We start from the raw sequence: 15,954 nt of genomic DNA, 5'->3' as shown, positions 1-15,954 counted from the left end.
TTGTTTCCAGAATCTGGTCCTCAGAATTTAAATCCGATCGGATGAGGGGGTTCTCGAGGTATGAGCGAAATAAAAACGAAAAGTAGGAAGAACAAAATTCAGACAACCACTTAAAGGTATCCCTTCGGGGATACTTAATGATGCGCTGGGTAACAGAAATCTTAAAAACCAAGAAATAGGAGTGATGATACTCTTTAAGGAACATGTATTGTCTAAATTCGAATACTGATATATAATAACACATCCCTTTTAATAAAGACGAAACCGCATACCTGTAGAATATACATCAATTCAAACACCTAAACTACTGATCAAGTAGATTGTGGTGTCTGGCTGTGTGCAGTGTAATGTAGCATAATCAGTGGACAATTTCACAATTCTGGTGAAAGACATGGAAGGAGAATTTGATAATTCGCCACATGGACGATAACGCGATAACAGTGATAAGAGCAGCAGTGGCTGTGGCCTTGAGTCTACTGTGACAACACTTGCTAGCTCGCTTACCTCTTCTTCAGAAATACAAACCACTTCTTCACTACCTCCAGGTAACACATATTTACCGCTCAGCTTGGAAGTTAAAGCTGCTGGTGTAAGTTAGAAGAAGTGGCTCTTTTGTTATCTGTTAATATCCACGAAGTTTTGCCACTGAGTATGTTAGATATAACCATGTGACAGTGCTAGTTAAGTCATGCTGGGGAACGTCTATATCCTAGCACAACCAAGCAGGGAAAATTCTAATCCCTAGCACAATCATGAAGGGGAAACGTTTATTCCTAGCACAATCATACAGGGAAACTAATAGTTACTAGCACAATCATACAGGGAAACTAGTTCCTAGCACTTCACGCAAGGCAACGATTAGTTTCTAACAGCAATTCACAGTTTTAATTAATATTAACATGTGTATCTCCCGACTGAAAAAACCTTTTGCATCTCTGAGTGTTCTAAGCTATTATTATTATTAGTAGTAGTACTATTAATTGTAGTAATAGTAGTAGAATTACTTGTTAACTTTCATACATACATACATACATACATACATATATATATATATATATATATATATATATATATATATATATATATATATATATATATATATATATATATATATATATATATATATATATGATGCAATAGATGTATACAAAGAGCACACACCATCACAATATAATTTCTGATTTCATAGTCGTTCGTGGATAATAATAATAATTAGCATTCATCGATGGAGTATTTATGACTCCAATATTTTTTTATTATTTACCGCTGACAGGATGAGATTAGAGTGTACAATAAACTAGTTGCTAAGGCGTCTAAAAGGCAACCTAAATGACCCAGGTTCGACTCCAGGATAGGTCGTAAAGTATGGGCAAGTCGTCTTGCACGTGCTGTTGCCTCTGTTTACCTAAGCATGAAATAGGTATCCATGAGCTAGTCAGATACTGTGGGTAGTATCATAGCGAAGAATACAAACGAAACTAAACCACACTCCTTGATTTTGTATTCTTATCCTGAATTTTGTGGTCTTATCCTGGGTTAGACAGACCTAATTTTTTTTTTTTTTACATTTCTTCAGGTATGCCACGGGAGCTGACCCCAGCCCAGATCTCCGAGGCTAAGGAATGCTTCGCCATCTACGGCAAGGATGGCAGGTTACCTATACAAGATCTGGGCAACGCTCTCAGGTCACTAGCCATCAACCCTTCCAATGCTGAGATTAAAAATTTGATCCAGGAAATTGGCTCACCCTCGTCCATCAACTTCGATACATTCATGGTCTCTTGCCTACAGATTAGTTTTTCGGTGTATTTACTTGTGTGTGATCTTTGTTCTGGTCAATTTTGTATCTGTTATGGGGACGTAATTGTCAGTGTCGTTGTTCTTGTCAGTGACATACTAGTGCTGCGTTTGTAATTGAGTGTTCTTGTTCGTATTCCTTCCATGTCTGTTTGTGTGTATGTTGAAAACATTCATCAGCACTCATAATTACGTACCCGTAAACAGTATTTTCCAGTGACATTAAGGCCGTGAAACATTCTAAACATTATTTCAAAGTGGTGAAAGGAGATGGCTGGGAACAAAGGGTACACATGATAAGCACATCTTATCTACATAAAAAATCACCACTGGTAGAGATAGAAAACACTTTGCAGAACACAGACACACAGACACACACACACACACACACACACACACACACACACACACACACACACACAAATAGGTGAGTACACACACACACACACACACACCGAATGGGTCCATGGGGGCAGACGTGGGCACACAAGGCTCCGAGAATCCTAGTGTTTTTAAGGGTGCAGTGACTGCTAACAGTAATCAGTGGTAGTGACATCGTCAGTGAGCAATAATACGAGTGATAACTAAAGTTATTAGTTAGAAAAAGTCGTGAGAAAGCCTGAAATTATCCATTATCCAAAATTATCCAAACGTTTTGGTCTATTAGGCAGCGGTAGGCCTGAAGCAGTGACGTCACGACAAGTTGTGTGCCATTATACATATAAAGTGAAGTGTATATAATGTGAAGTGTATACTATCATAAGTGAAAAGTGAAATCGCGTGAGGAACGAGGGATGTATGAGCACATTTGGTTATAATCATCACGGATGAAGGATCTCCAAAATAGGGATTTAGGCTACGTACGACGACTAGTCATCAGCATCTGGCAACTTGGCACGACCGTTGCCAGCGCAAGTATCACCTATATTGTGGTTTGCATGTCGCAGGCTTGGCTTGGCTTGGCCTTGCATCACTGTTAGATACTGGTCACTCACTCCTGCAAGCTATTACAGTAGTTATTAGTAGTAAGAACACTTAGGAAGCTAGTAAGTAAGTAAGTAAGTAAATTTATTCAGGTATACACAATACAGTTACATAGAATTATCATACATAGCAGCATATGTGTAGAGAACCTGGGATAACCCAAAAAAGTCAGACAGAGTGACTTATTTCCATTGGGGTCCTTTTACCTTATTATTATAATATAAAGGTTATAATATTTTCTTATTATTCTATAATGAAGATAACATCTTATTATCATACTAAAAAGACTATCTACTACACGAGGGTCATTAAGACTATCTACAATACGAGGGTCATTAAGACTATCTACTACCCGAGGGTCATTACGACTATCTACAATACGAGGGTCATTACTAGGGATAAGGTAAAATTTACACGTATTTTAGCTAAAAAATAGAAAATCATTCCCCTCCCTTTCTGTTGCTTCATTCATCAGACACTTTTTGGCAGTCTTCTTGAACTGGTTCAAGCTATGACTGGCCTTGACATTTGTGGGTAGTCTGTTCCATTCCTTTATTGCTGTACAATAAAAGGTGTTTGAAGCCTGGCCACTGACTGTGGGTACTACAAAGTTGTGCTCTCTCCCCCTAGTACTATGATTGCTGCGGTTCCCAACCTTGACAAAATTGACAGCAAGATATTCTGGACACTGTTTGTGAGCAATTTTATAAACATGATTTAGCTTCAGTTGTTTTACTCTGTCTTCAACATTCAGCATATCCAACTGCTGTAATTCATCCTGGCCTACATGTTCTCTTGGTCCCAGCCCCAGGATGAATCTTACGATTTTGTTCTGGGTGATTTGCAGTCTATCTTTCAGTTTTTTTGTCAAGGCAGAGTACCAAGAAGAGCAAGCGTAATCCATATGGCATTGTATAAGGGCTAGACATAGGGTCCTGCGAGCCTCAGTAGGTAGACACTGTGCTTGTCTATACAGGAACTTCAGCCTGGCATTCGCTTTCTTTACTACACTGTTCCCTATCAATTCTCCTGACATGCATGGGTCAAAGGGGATTCCCAGATATTTAACTGATGAAACCAAAGTGATGGACTCCCCATTACACTGAACATTAAAATTATTTACCCTTCTCAGTTTATGTTTCGTTCCAAAGAGAATGGCTTCAGTTTTCCCTAGGTGTAATGATAGTTTGTTGTCTACTAACCATTTGCTGCAGGACTCCAGTTCCAGTGTTAAAACATTAGCAATATCTTGTGGGTCTTTACCTGTCACTAACAGAGCACTGTCATCTGCATACAGTAGGAGTTTGCACTTGACACTGATAGGCATATCATTGACATAACATAAGAATAGTAAGGGACCCAGAATACTACCTTGGGGAACTCCACATGTTATCGGCAGGGGTTCTGATTCCGTTTTGTTGATTTTGACTATTTGTCTCCTGTTGCTAAGGTAGGACTTAAACCAGTCTACAGAACCTATACCGATAGATTGAAGTTTATTACATAATATATTGTGGTTGACAGTATCGAAGGCCTTTTGCAGGTCTAAGGTTACCATACCTATGAGGTTCCCTTTTGACATTTCAGTTCTCAGGTAATCCATCAGATTAATAAGGGAGGTATCGGTTGAGTAGGATCTTCTAAAGCCCGATTGATAGCTATGGAGAATGCTGTTGTCATTAAGGTACTTAACTACTTGAGAATACACCGCCCTCTCCAGAATTTTAGATATTATACTGAGTATACTAACAGGTCTATAGTTGCTTACATCAGAGCTATTATTTTTCTTGAAGATAGGAGTAACTCTGGCCTCCTTGAACCCCTCCGGTACGGTATTAGTGGTGATTGATAGATTTATTATGTGAGCAATAGGGATTGACAGTTCAAAAGCACCATCTTTTAGGAACTTAGATGGGATGTTATCAGGGCCTGTGCTCTTAGTTGGGTTTAACCTGCTTAGTTCTTTTTGAATGAAGTCATGAGATACACTTACTAGTTGACAACTGTTTGGGGTTACCCCTTTATTGGTATAGTATGTTTGAAACTTATCAGAGTCTGTGTTAAAGGTATTTGATGCAGCTGGTAGTTTACTTACTAGTGTTGATGCAACAGATGTGTAGTAGGAATTAAAGCAATTTGCCACCTTAGATGTTTCGTGGCATACCTCATTATCGATAGTGAGTACTATGTTAGACCTATCTAAATGTGAACAAGGAATAGGATAATAACAGCAATAATTGATACTTAAATCCAGAAAGGACAATAAGCGAAGAGTGTAGCATTTCTAGGAAAGACAAAACAGAGAGGTATAACGGATCTACCCCCCCTAACCATCCCTCCCTAACACACACACACACAAGGGCAGACACTTATTGAAGCTTTAGACCCTAGTAGCAATTATCGCTTTTTATAACCCAGAATTACTGGTATGTATTAACAGTATCTCCCCGCATACCTCCCCCATACACACATACACACACACACATACACACACACACACACACACACATACACACACATACATACACACACATACACACACACATACACACACACACACACACACACACACACACACACACATACACACACACACACATACACACACACACACACATACACACTGTAAGTACGTGCCGGTCAAGCCCCAGGAGGTTGGGGGTCAGGTCACAAGAAGTTGTGGGCAGCAAAGGACCACTGAGACTACATTACAATGCACAAGCCACCTACCTATCAGTACATAATAAACCCACACATAATTCCACACAAAATTACACACACACACACACACACACACACACACACACACACACACACACAGCCAGGAGCTGAGTCTCGACCCCTGCAACCACAATTAGGTGAGTACACACACACATATCCAGACTCACACATACACTCCCCCCCCTCACCACCGACATCTCACTTCTTCCCCTGATCCCTCCCCTCCCTCATTCACCCTCCCCTCCCCCGTTCACCCTCCCCCTCCCCACCCCTCTCCCACATAGCCACAGTTCCTCCACTACCTCCCCCCCCACACTCTGACATACACACTACTAACCTAACATACAGAACTAATAGGTTTCCCACTCTGAAGCAATCAAGATAAAACAAAAATGGGTTGTCAGAGAGCAACAAGAAAAACCAAGGGACAGGAGGAGGAAGCTGCAAAGGAAGATTGGGCAGCAGAGCTCATAAAAAGAGATCATGAATGGGAAAAGAAACTGGAAGAACTTAGCATGAGAATGGAAGAGAGGATAGATATGGAAAGCAGGAAGTGGGAGGTGCATGTCAAAGCAGCAGAGGCTAGGATACAGAGTTTAGAAGAGGAACTGAAAAATCTGAAACAGCCTAAAGAACTAAAGAACATTTTGGGATTGACAACAGAGACTGCTACCTCAGCCACAAATAAGGGGACTGTAGGGAAAGAAGGGGCACAACTGCATGGGGAAGCTCTATCAGAGGAGACTGTAGTAAATGAAAGAGCTAAGCTTTATGTGGAGGCCCTAACAGACAACAACAGAGCCCAAGGAAAGCCGAGAAGGGAAAATGACAGGCCACTGAGCCCAAGTACATTAGCCAGTGAAACTGAAGAAAGGAAAGCTGCAGTGCAGGAAACCAAACTAAGTGAGGGGATACACAGGGATACGCAGTGGGAGAATGAAAGGGTGAGGTCAGTCTTTGTGTATGGGCTCCAGGAAGTTGAAGGGGAAACATATGAAGCCAGAAAACAAGGGGAAAAAAAAGCAATTGAAAGCATCATGAAAGCGATAGGAGAAGACAACATGACCCAGTTGGAAAATTTTCGGAGAATAGGGGGGTTTGTAAAAAAAAGAACCCGGCCAGTGAAAGTGACCTTCAAGGCAGAAGTGACTCGGAGCAGGATTCTGCAGGAGAAAGCACGATTAAGGGACATGCCGGCATACAGGAAGGTGTATTTCAACCGCGACAGAACACAAGAAGAAAGGCAGAAACTGAGAGAGATGGTACAAAGGTGAAAGGAGGAAAGAGAGGGGATGGAGAAGACAGACAGGAGATCCCAGACCCAGGAAGAAGATCAAATACAGCCTCCCTCACAACTTCCTATAGAAGCCTCCCAACCAGGTCAACCCCAGTGCAACCAAACACTCTAAATCAAAACACCCATGCCACATCCAATGCCCCCACCCACTACATTACAAACTCCACCCCCACAGCAACAACCCATAGTTCCTTACCAGGTCTCCCACTTCCCCAACCCCAATATACCTCCCAGACCACAGTCTTAGAAAAGAAGTTGAAGGTGTGGTATACAAATGCAGATGGAATAACAAACAAGTATGAGGAGTGGCACGAAAGAATCAAAGAGACATCCCCAGACATAATAGCACTCACAGAAACAAAACTCGCCAGAATAATAACAGATTCAATCTTTCCATCCGGATACCAAATCCTCAGGAAAGACAGAGGGAGGAGAGGGGGAGGAGGAGTTGCACTGCTCATTAAAAACCAGTGGGATTTTGAGAAAATGGAAGGAATGGATGGCATGGGCGAAAGGGACTACTTAGTAGGAACAATCCAGTCTGAGGGACATAAGGTGATGGTATAAAATACCGACAGGTTGTTAGGTAAGACACATATGCAACAGTTAGGTATCTTTATTATGAAACGTTTCGCCTACACAGTAGGCTTCTTCAGTCAAGTACAGAAAAGTTGATAGAAGCAGAAGATACTTGAAGACGATGTAATCAGTCCATCACCCTTAAAGTTTTGAGGTGGTCAGTCCCTCAGTCTGGAGAAGAGCATTGTTCCATAGTATGAAACAATATAGTATTGTTTCATACTATGGAACAATGCTCTTCTCCAGACTGAGGGACTGACCACCTCAAAACTTTAAGGGTGATGGACTGATTACATCGTCTTCAAGTATCTTCTGCTTCTATCAACTTTTCTGTACTTGACTGAAGAAGCCTACTGTGTAGGCGAAACGTTTCATAATAAAGATACCTAACTGTTGCATATGTGTCTCACATAAGGTGATAATTGCAGTAATGTACAACCCACCACAGAACTGCAGGAGGCCAAGAGAAGAATACGATGAGAGCAACAGAGCAATGATCGACACACTAGCCGAGGTGGCCAGGAGAGCACACATGGGGGGAGCAAAGTTACTAGTTATGGGTGATTTCAATCACAAGGAGATTGACTGGGAAAACCTGGAGCCCCATGGGGGTCCCGAAACATGGAGAGCCAAGATGATGGATGTGGTACTGGAAAACCTCATGCATCAACATGTTAGAGACACTACCAGAGAGAGAGGAGAGGATGAACCAGCAAGGCTGGACCTTGTATTCACCATGAGTAGTTCGGACATCGAGGGTATGCGTGCTAAAGGAATAACAGGAAAAGTCGGTCGATGGATCTATAATTTCCTCACTAACAGAACACAGAGAGTAGTCGTCAACAGAGTAAAGTCCGAGGCAGCTACGGTGAAAAGCTCTGTTCCACAAGGCACAGTACTCGCTCCCATCTTGTTCCTCATCCTCATATCTGACATAGACAAGGATGTCAGCCACAGGTCTCCAGGTAAACAGCACCGTGTCTTCCTTTGCAGATGACACCTGAATCTGCATGACAGTGTCTTCCATTGCAGACACTGCAAGGCTCCAGGCGGACATCAACCAAATCTTTCAGTGGGCTGCAGAAAACAATATGAAGTTCAACGATGAGAAATTTCAATTACTCAGATATGGTAAACATGAGGAAATTAAATCTTCATCAGAGTACAAAACAAATTCTGGCCACAAAATAGAGCGAAACACCAACGTCAAAGACCTGGGAGTGATCGGAGGATCTCACCTTCAAGGACCATAACATTGTATCAATCGCATCTGATAGAAAAATAACAGGATAGATAATGAGAACCTTCAAAACTAGGGAGGCCAAGCCCATGATGACACTCTTCAGGTCACTTGTTCTATCTAGGCTGGAATATTGCTGCACACTAACAGCACCTTTCAAGGCAGGTGAAATTGCCGACCTAGAAAATGTACAGATAACTTTCACGGCGCGCATAACGGAGATAAAACACCTCAATTACTGGGAGCGCTTGAGGTTCCTAAACCTGTATTCCCTGGAACGCAGGAGGGAGAGATACATGATTATATACACCTGGAAAATCCTAGAGGGACTAGTACCGAACTTGCACACGAAAATCACTCACTACGAAAGCAAAAGACTTGGCAGACGATGCACCATCCCCCCAATGAAAAGCAGGGGTGTCACTAGCACGTTAAGAGACCATACAATAAGTGTCAGGGGCCCGAGACTGTTCAACTGCCTCCCAGCACACATAAGGGGGATTACCAACAGACCCCTGGCAGTCTTCAAGCTGGCACTGGACAAGCACCTAAAGTCAGTTCCTGATCAGCCAGGCTGTGGCTCGTACGTTGGTTTGCGTGCAGCCAGCAGCAACAGCCTGGTTGATCAGGCTCTGATCCACCAGGAGGCCTGGTCACAGACCGGGCCGCGGGGGCGTTGACCCCCGGAACTCTCTCCAGGTAAACTCCAGGTATCATGTATGAAAGGCCCCTGGGAGCTAGTGATCATGTGGTTCTGTGCTTCAACTACATAGTTGAGCTCCAAGTGGAGAGAGTAGCAGGAATAGGCTGGGAAAAACCAAACTACAAAAGGGGGAACTACTCAGGCATGAGGAACTTCCTTCAAGACATTCAGTGGGAGAGGGAACTGACAGGAAAACCAGTACAAGAAATGATGGACTATGTAGCAACAAAATGCAAGGAGGCAGAGGAGAGGTTTGTTCTCAAGGGAAACAGAAATAATGGGAAGAACAGAATGAGTCCTTGGTTCACCCAAAGGTGTAGGGAGGCAAAAACTAGGTGTACTAGAGAATGGAAAAGGTACAGAAGACAGAGAACTCAGGAAAATAAAGAAATCAGCCGAAGAGCCAGAAACGAATATGCACAGATAAGAAGGGAGGCTCAGAGACAATATGAAAATGACATAGCATCAAAAGTAAAGACTGACCCGAAGCTGTTGTACAGCCACATCAGGAGAAAAACAACAGTCAAGGACCAGGTAATCAGACTGAGGAAGGGTGATGGGGAATTCACAAGAAACGACCAAGAGGTATGTCAGGAGCTCAACACAAGATTTAAAGAGGTATTTACAGTGGAAACCAGTAGGACTCCAGGAAATCAGAACAGGGGGGCACACCAGCAAGTGCTGGATGAGGTACATATAACCAAGGAGGAGGTGAAGAAGCTGCCATGCAAACTTGACACCTCAAAGGCGGTGGGACCAGACAACATCTCTCCATGGGTCCTTAAAGAGGGAGCAGATATATTGCGTGAGCCATTAACAAAGATCTTCAACACATCATTTGAAACTGGGCAACTCCCTGAGGTATGGAAAATGGCAAATGTAGTCCCAATTTTTAAAAAGGGAGACAGACATGAGGCACTAAACTACAGACCTGTATCACTAACGTGTATAGTATGCAAGGTCATGGAGAAGATCATCAGGAGGAGAGTGGTGGGGCACCTGGAAAGAAACAAGTGTATAATTGACAACCAGCACGGTTTCAGGGAAGGAAAATCCTGTGTCACAAACCTACTAGAGTTTTATGACAAGGTGACAGAAGTAAGACAAGAGAGAGAGAGGGGTGGATCGACTGCATATTTTTGGACTGCAAGAAGGCCTTCGACACAGTTCCTTACAAGAGGTTACTGCAAAAGCTAGAGGATCAGGCACACATAACAGGAAAGGCACTGCAATGGATCAGAGAATACCTGACAGGGAGGCAACAATGAGTCATGGTACGCGACGAGGTGTCAGAGTGGGCGCCTGTGACAAGCGGGGTTCCACAAGGGTCAGTCCTAGGACCTGTGCTGTTCTTGGTATATGTGAACGACATAACGGAAGGGATAGACTCAGAAGTGTCCCTGTTTGCAGATGATGCAAAGTTAATGAGAAGAATCAAATCGGATGAGGATCAGGCAGGACTACAAAGAGACCTGGGCAGGCTACAAGCCTGGTCCAGCAACTGGCTCCTTGAATTTAACCCTGCCAAATGCAAAGTCATGAAGATTGGGGAAGGGCAAAGAAGACCGCAGACACAATATAGTTTAGATGGCCAAAGACTGCAAACCTCACTCAAGGAAAAAGATCTGGGGGTGAGCATAACACCGAGCATATCTCCTGAGGCGCACATCAATCAGATAACTGCTGCAGCATACGGGCGCCTGGCAAACCTACGGATAGCGTTCCGATACCTCAGTAAGGATTCGTTTAAGACTCTGTATACCATTTACGTCAGGCCCATACTGGAGTATGTAGCACCAGTTTGGAAGCCACACCTAGTCAAGCACGTCAAGAAATTAGAGAAAGTGCAAAGGTTTGCAACAAGACTAGTCCCAGAGCTACGGGGATTGTCCTACGAAGAAAGGTTGAGGGAAATCGGCCTGACGACACTGGAGGACAGGAGGGTCAGGGGAGACATGATAACGACATATAAAATACTGCGCGGAATAGACGAGGTGGACAAAGACCGGATGTTCCAGAGAAGGGACACAGACACAAGAGGTCACAATTGGAAGTTGAAGACTCAGATGAATCAAAGGGATGTTAGGAAGTATTTCTTCAGTCATAGAGTAGTCAGACCGTGGAATAGCCTAGAAAGTGACGTAGTGGAGGCGGGAACCATACATAGTTTTAAGGCGAGGTATGATAGAGCTCATGGGGCAGGGGGAGAGAAGACCTAGTAGCAATCAGCGAAGAGGCGGGGCCAGGAGCTGTGAATCGACCCCTGCAACCACAAATAGGTGAGTACACACACACACACACACACACTCCCTCTCTCTAGGTCCACTCCCTAGATTCATTATTCACTTTTGTAATTTTTAAATTAGCTTATTACATTGGGATGAGTGTGGGGTGAAAACAAAACTACTAAATAAATACTTTTGCTACTTCTTCATCACTAATGTAACTCTCTCTGTATCTGCAGTCACTGCTGAGCAGAGACTTCACCGTGGAGACAGCAGAAGAGCTGCGTGAGGCCTTCGGAGTGTTCGACAAAGATGGCAACGGATACATCTCAGCCTCGGAGCTGAAGCACGTACTCATGACCATGGGTGAGAAGCTATCGCAGGATGAGGTGGATATCATGATCCGTGAGGCAGACATCGATGGTGAGGGACACATCCACTACGAGCAGTTTGTCCATTTGATGTCCCCGCCTAAGTAGAGGCAGACGATGCGAGGCATCAATCACCTTTTACAGAGAATAAGGAAGGGATGGGAGGTAATGCTGTCGAAGTAGAAGCACTCAAATATATGCAAGGTGTATGTTACTAATAGCCTTACAAGTTGAAGCACCTTACTAAGAATAATACGAAAAAAACGACTAGCATCAAAGTCTGTACAGTATAATGTAGAAACTAGCATTTAAAGTTGTAATGTAAACGAAGGCTTATGTTACTACATAATGCAAGAACCTTATTTGGATTTTATAGTGTAATAGACTTATCGAAGTAATTAATAAGGCAATGCTCAAGAGGAAACAAAATACATATTTTCATCTTGTAAACAGTTAGGTTATTAAGGCTTAATAAGGCCTATCAACTGCACGGGGATCATTAAGGCCATAATCCATCGACACTCAAGGACACTGGAGTCCCCAGACAAGGTCTTACAGTAAACTGAGTGCATATACACAGATATACACACTTTTAAGTGTATAGTATATACATGGAGACGAACACATTTTTTGTCCTGTGCACAGACGTATAAAACAAAAGAAAGTATCTGTGAGCAAAATACGTAGATCTCTTATCTGTCCCTGGACCCATTACGTACCTCTGTAATCTGTAAATACCTTCGTAACTTGTCATGATTGTGACCAGACCTACCTGGAGTTCATTACCTTTGTAAATTGTGAGTTCATTACCTTTGTAAATTGTGAGTTCATTACCTTTGTAAATTGTGAGTTCATTACCTTTGTAATTTGTGAGTTCATTACCTCTGTAACTTGCTCAGCTATCAAAACTTTGGAGTCCAGTCCCTGGACCAATTATGTACCTCTGTAATCTTTTGACTACCGCCCACAGGATGGGTATGGGGTGCATAATAAACATATTAAACTAACTCTTATCTGGTGTTTTATATTTCTGTCAGAGTAATTTTCTGCTTTGCAGGGACAGAAAATTATATGTGGCATGTTTGAGCTAGATACACTACAAGTGTGCTCAGCGTGCAACAGACTTATAAAGTGTATGGTGTACGCTAAACAACAACAACCTCTAACAATGATGCACCACTCGTATATCTCCCACTGATATGAAAGCGAAAAGAGAACAGACATGTATTCATCTCCTGTTCACAGCCAACATGATTTGATGAACAACTCAACATTTTAAAAGTTCCACTTCTTAGTTTTATCACATCTACAGGAAAATTTACAGGGTTATTTTAGGTCTTGTAACCCCAGAATAACCCAAGAGATCCATATAGTCTGGCTTATTTTCACACGTTCTTTATTTCCATCGAGATAGTAAGTTTATTTAGGTATAGGTATACATAAGTACAGTTACATAAATTTATGTGATTGCAATTATCATACATATTAACATACGTATGTGAAATTTATCTAGGATAACCCCAAAAAAATCAGACGAAGTGACTTATTTCCAATTGGGTCCTTGTAATATCGTATGTTTGTTTTAATGAAATTAATACGAATGTTTTACCTTAATAGAAAATAAGTTATTACAGTATGTAATTAAGTAATATTACAGTATGTAGCACTACAAATGATGATTTAACTAAAGCTAATCCAACAAATATACATTTAGTTTTATTTAGTTGCTCCGCTGATTACTTATTGTATTATACCTAAGTCACAAGAAAAGAAAACGGAGATGAGGTGTAGCCAAGCAAGCAGTGTGTTTGGTGGTGTGTGTGTGTGTGTGTGTGTGTAGTATGTGTGTACGTGTGTTTATCTGCAGTGCTTCCAGTGCTCCATAGAGCAGTACAGTGCACGTGTTGGGTGAGGGGTGTAAGTGTGCGTGTGTACTGTACTCCCACAGAAGTGTACAACGTACTGATGCTCTCAGTGTTTTAATTAGATTCACTGAAAAAGTCTATAAGTCTCGTGTCAACATCGGTTTTTTAATTCTATCATTTCTTGGAGTTGTTAAAGTTCAATGGACTGTTAAGTACTTCTCAAAGAAAATATGAGACTAGCGAATTAATACAATTAAGGTGAATATGTGATGATGGGGGAGAATGTGGCCCACTCGACTTATTTGTGCCAGTGAACATATGATGTATCTTCTGTCTTGATAAATTATTTTGACTGAAAGAAGAAGATTATGCAGCAGCATATTGAAGACCTACCTTCCTACCCCCTACACACACACACACACACACACACACCGGTTGCCTAGTAGCAACCGGTGAAGAGGCGGGGCCAGGAGCTAGGACTCGACCCCTGCAACCACAAATAGGTGAGTACAAATAGGTGAGTACACACACACACACACACACACACACACACACACACACACACACACACACACACACACTCATATTAGTTTCTGCAGTTAATTACGTTCTCAAGTTTCGTTAATATTATAAAAAATAAACAGATTTTTCTTTCCATAACATATTACTCTGTAAAATATTATCTATATGCTGGGGCGCCACGAGTACGCTAAGAGACGACACAATAAGTGTAAGATTGTTCAACTGCTTCCCAGCATACAAAATGGGGATTATCCATTGACCCCTGGGCTGTGATTCGTAACAGCCTGGTTAATCAGGCCCTGATCCACCGCGAGGCCTGGTGACGGTCTGGGCCGCAGGGGCGTGGACTCCCGACACCCCTCCAGGTATACTCCAGGTAGTATCACATGTAATATACACGAGTTCTGAGGGAAAGCTGGTTTTTAATGGAGCTGCGGGTCATCATACAGGGTATATACACCGAAGAACACATCTCTCAGTGTATATAATCTGACAATTTACTTTAATCCAATTTCTTTGTCCGTCAACTAAGCTAGGTGATGAGAGGTCAAAAAGTATGATTATCCAGCTGTATGACGAGTACAAACACGATTTATATTTCTCGTGATCGTTGTCTGGATCACCTTTAATGAACCCAGCTATTTCCACATACGTTACATGGCAGGTCTCCGGATAAATTCAATTACGAGATTGTTAAAAACACGTTATATTATATCGTGTTCTCCAAAACATATTGTATTATATCGTGCTCTCCTACCCAGAAACTCGTGTCCCCTCTGACTCGAAGTGTATTTAGAGCAGACACTTTTCATCTCGCTCTAGTAACTTGAGATAACATCAGTATATTTAAGAACCAAATTTTGAATAACGACTTTGACTCTCCGTGTCACTAAATGTTGTCTGATGACTGTTCCGTAGGTTGATAATTGTCGCACGTAGATGGAAAGCTGCTCCACAGCCGTTCCTCTCTCCACCTACTCTGGTTGCATACAAGTCATTTGTCAGGGAGAATCACCTGATACGGGTCTTCGTAATATGGTGGTCTGTTTGCTATTGTCCCTATAGTGAGGTCGTGGCTCAGTTGGTAGCGCCCTCAGCTCACATACTGAGGGTCCATGATCTGACCCCCAGCACGGGTGGAAACGCTGGGCATGTTGCCTTACACCTGCTTCCCTCGTTTACCTAGCAGTAAGTAGGTACCTGCGTGTTGGTCGACCGTTGTGAGTGACATCCTGGGTGGTGGCAGCTGTTATCCTACCTGAGGTAGGATAATAGCTCTTATCCTGTAAAACTGATCTGTGTTAAAAAAAAAAAAAACTGTCTTTTGATACAAATAGGAATGAAGTAGATGTTAGTGGCATGGTGGACCACGACAACGCCACTGTTGTTACACTGGTCTGACTCAGTGGCATGAGTGACAAGGGAAATTTGACTGATGGTTCCCACATAGGGGTGGACACGGAAGATTAAGGTGGATGTAGCGGCTCAACCACAGACTTAATCCTGTGGATTTCTACCCAAGTCTGATATATTGAGTATAATTTAGCTGTACATTACGTTAATTTTAGCAAAGTGTTATTAGGTTGTTAGTGAAAAAGTAAAATTAGAAATTTCCATACGTTAATGTGGATATATCTATTAATGAAACAA

At 42.3% G+C, this 15,954-nt stretch overlaps 1 protein-coding gene across 2 annotated transcripts; it reads left to right on the top strand.

Annotated features, from left to right (window-relative positions):
- Window positions 1-404: 404 nt before the first annotated feature.
- Window positions 405-12,930, top strand: LOC128696062 (calmodulin-like). Of its 2 annotated transcripts, none has more exons than XM_053787069.2 (3): window positions 405-545; window positions 1,577-1,776; window positions 11,786-12,930. In XM_053787069.2, the coding sequence occupies exons 2-3, from the start codon at window positions 1,579-1,581 to the stop codon at window positions 12,023-12,025; spliced, it is 438 nt and encodes a 145-aa protein (XP_053643044.1). In that variant the 5' UTR covers window positions 405-545; window positions 1,577-1,578; the 3' UTR covers window positions 12,026-12,930. The 2 variants fall into 2 exon arrangements, with proteins under 2 accessions (XP_053643044.1, XP_053643045.1); XM_053787070.2 differs by having other exon boundaries at window positions 466-589.
- Window positions 12,931-15,954: the final 3,024 nt, after the last annotated feature.

The sequence above is a fragment of the Cherax quadricarinatus genome, chromosome 48 (genome assembly GCF_038502225.1).
Source record: "Cherax quadricarinatus isolate ZL_2023a chromosome 48, ASM3850222v1, whole genome shotgun sequence".
NCBI lineage: Eukaryota > Metazoa > Arthropoda > Malacostraca > Decapoda > Parastacidae > Cherax > Cherax quadricarinatus.
Note: the sequence above shows the minus strand (reverse complement) of the source record. Positions and strands in the feature narration are given on the sequence as shown.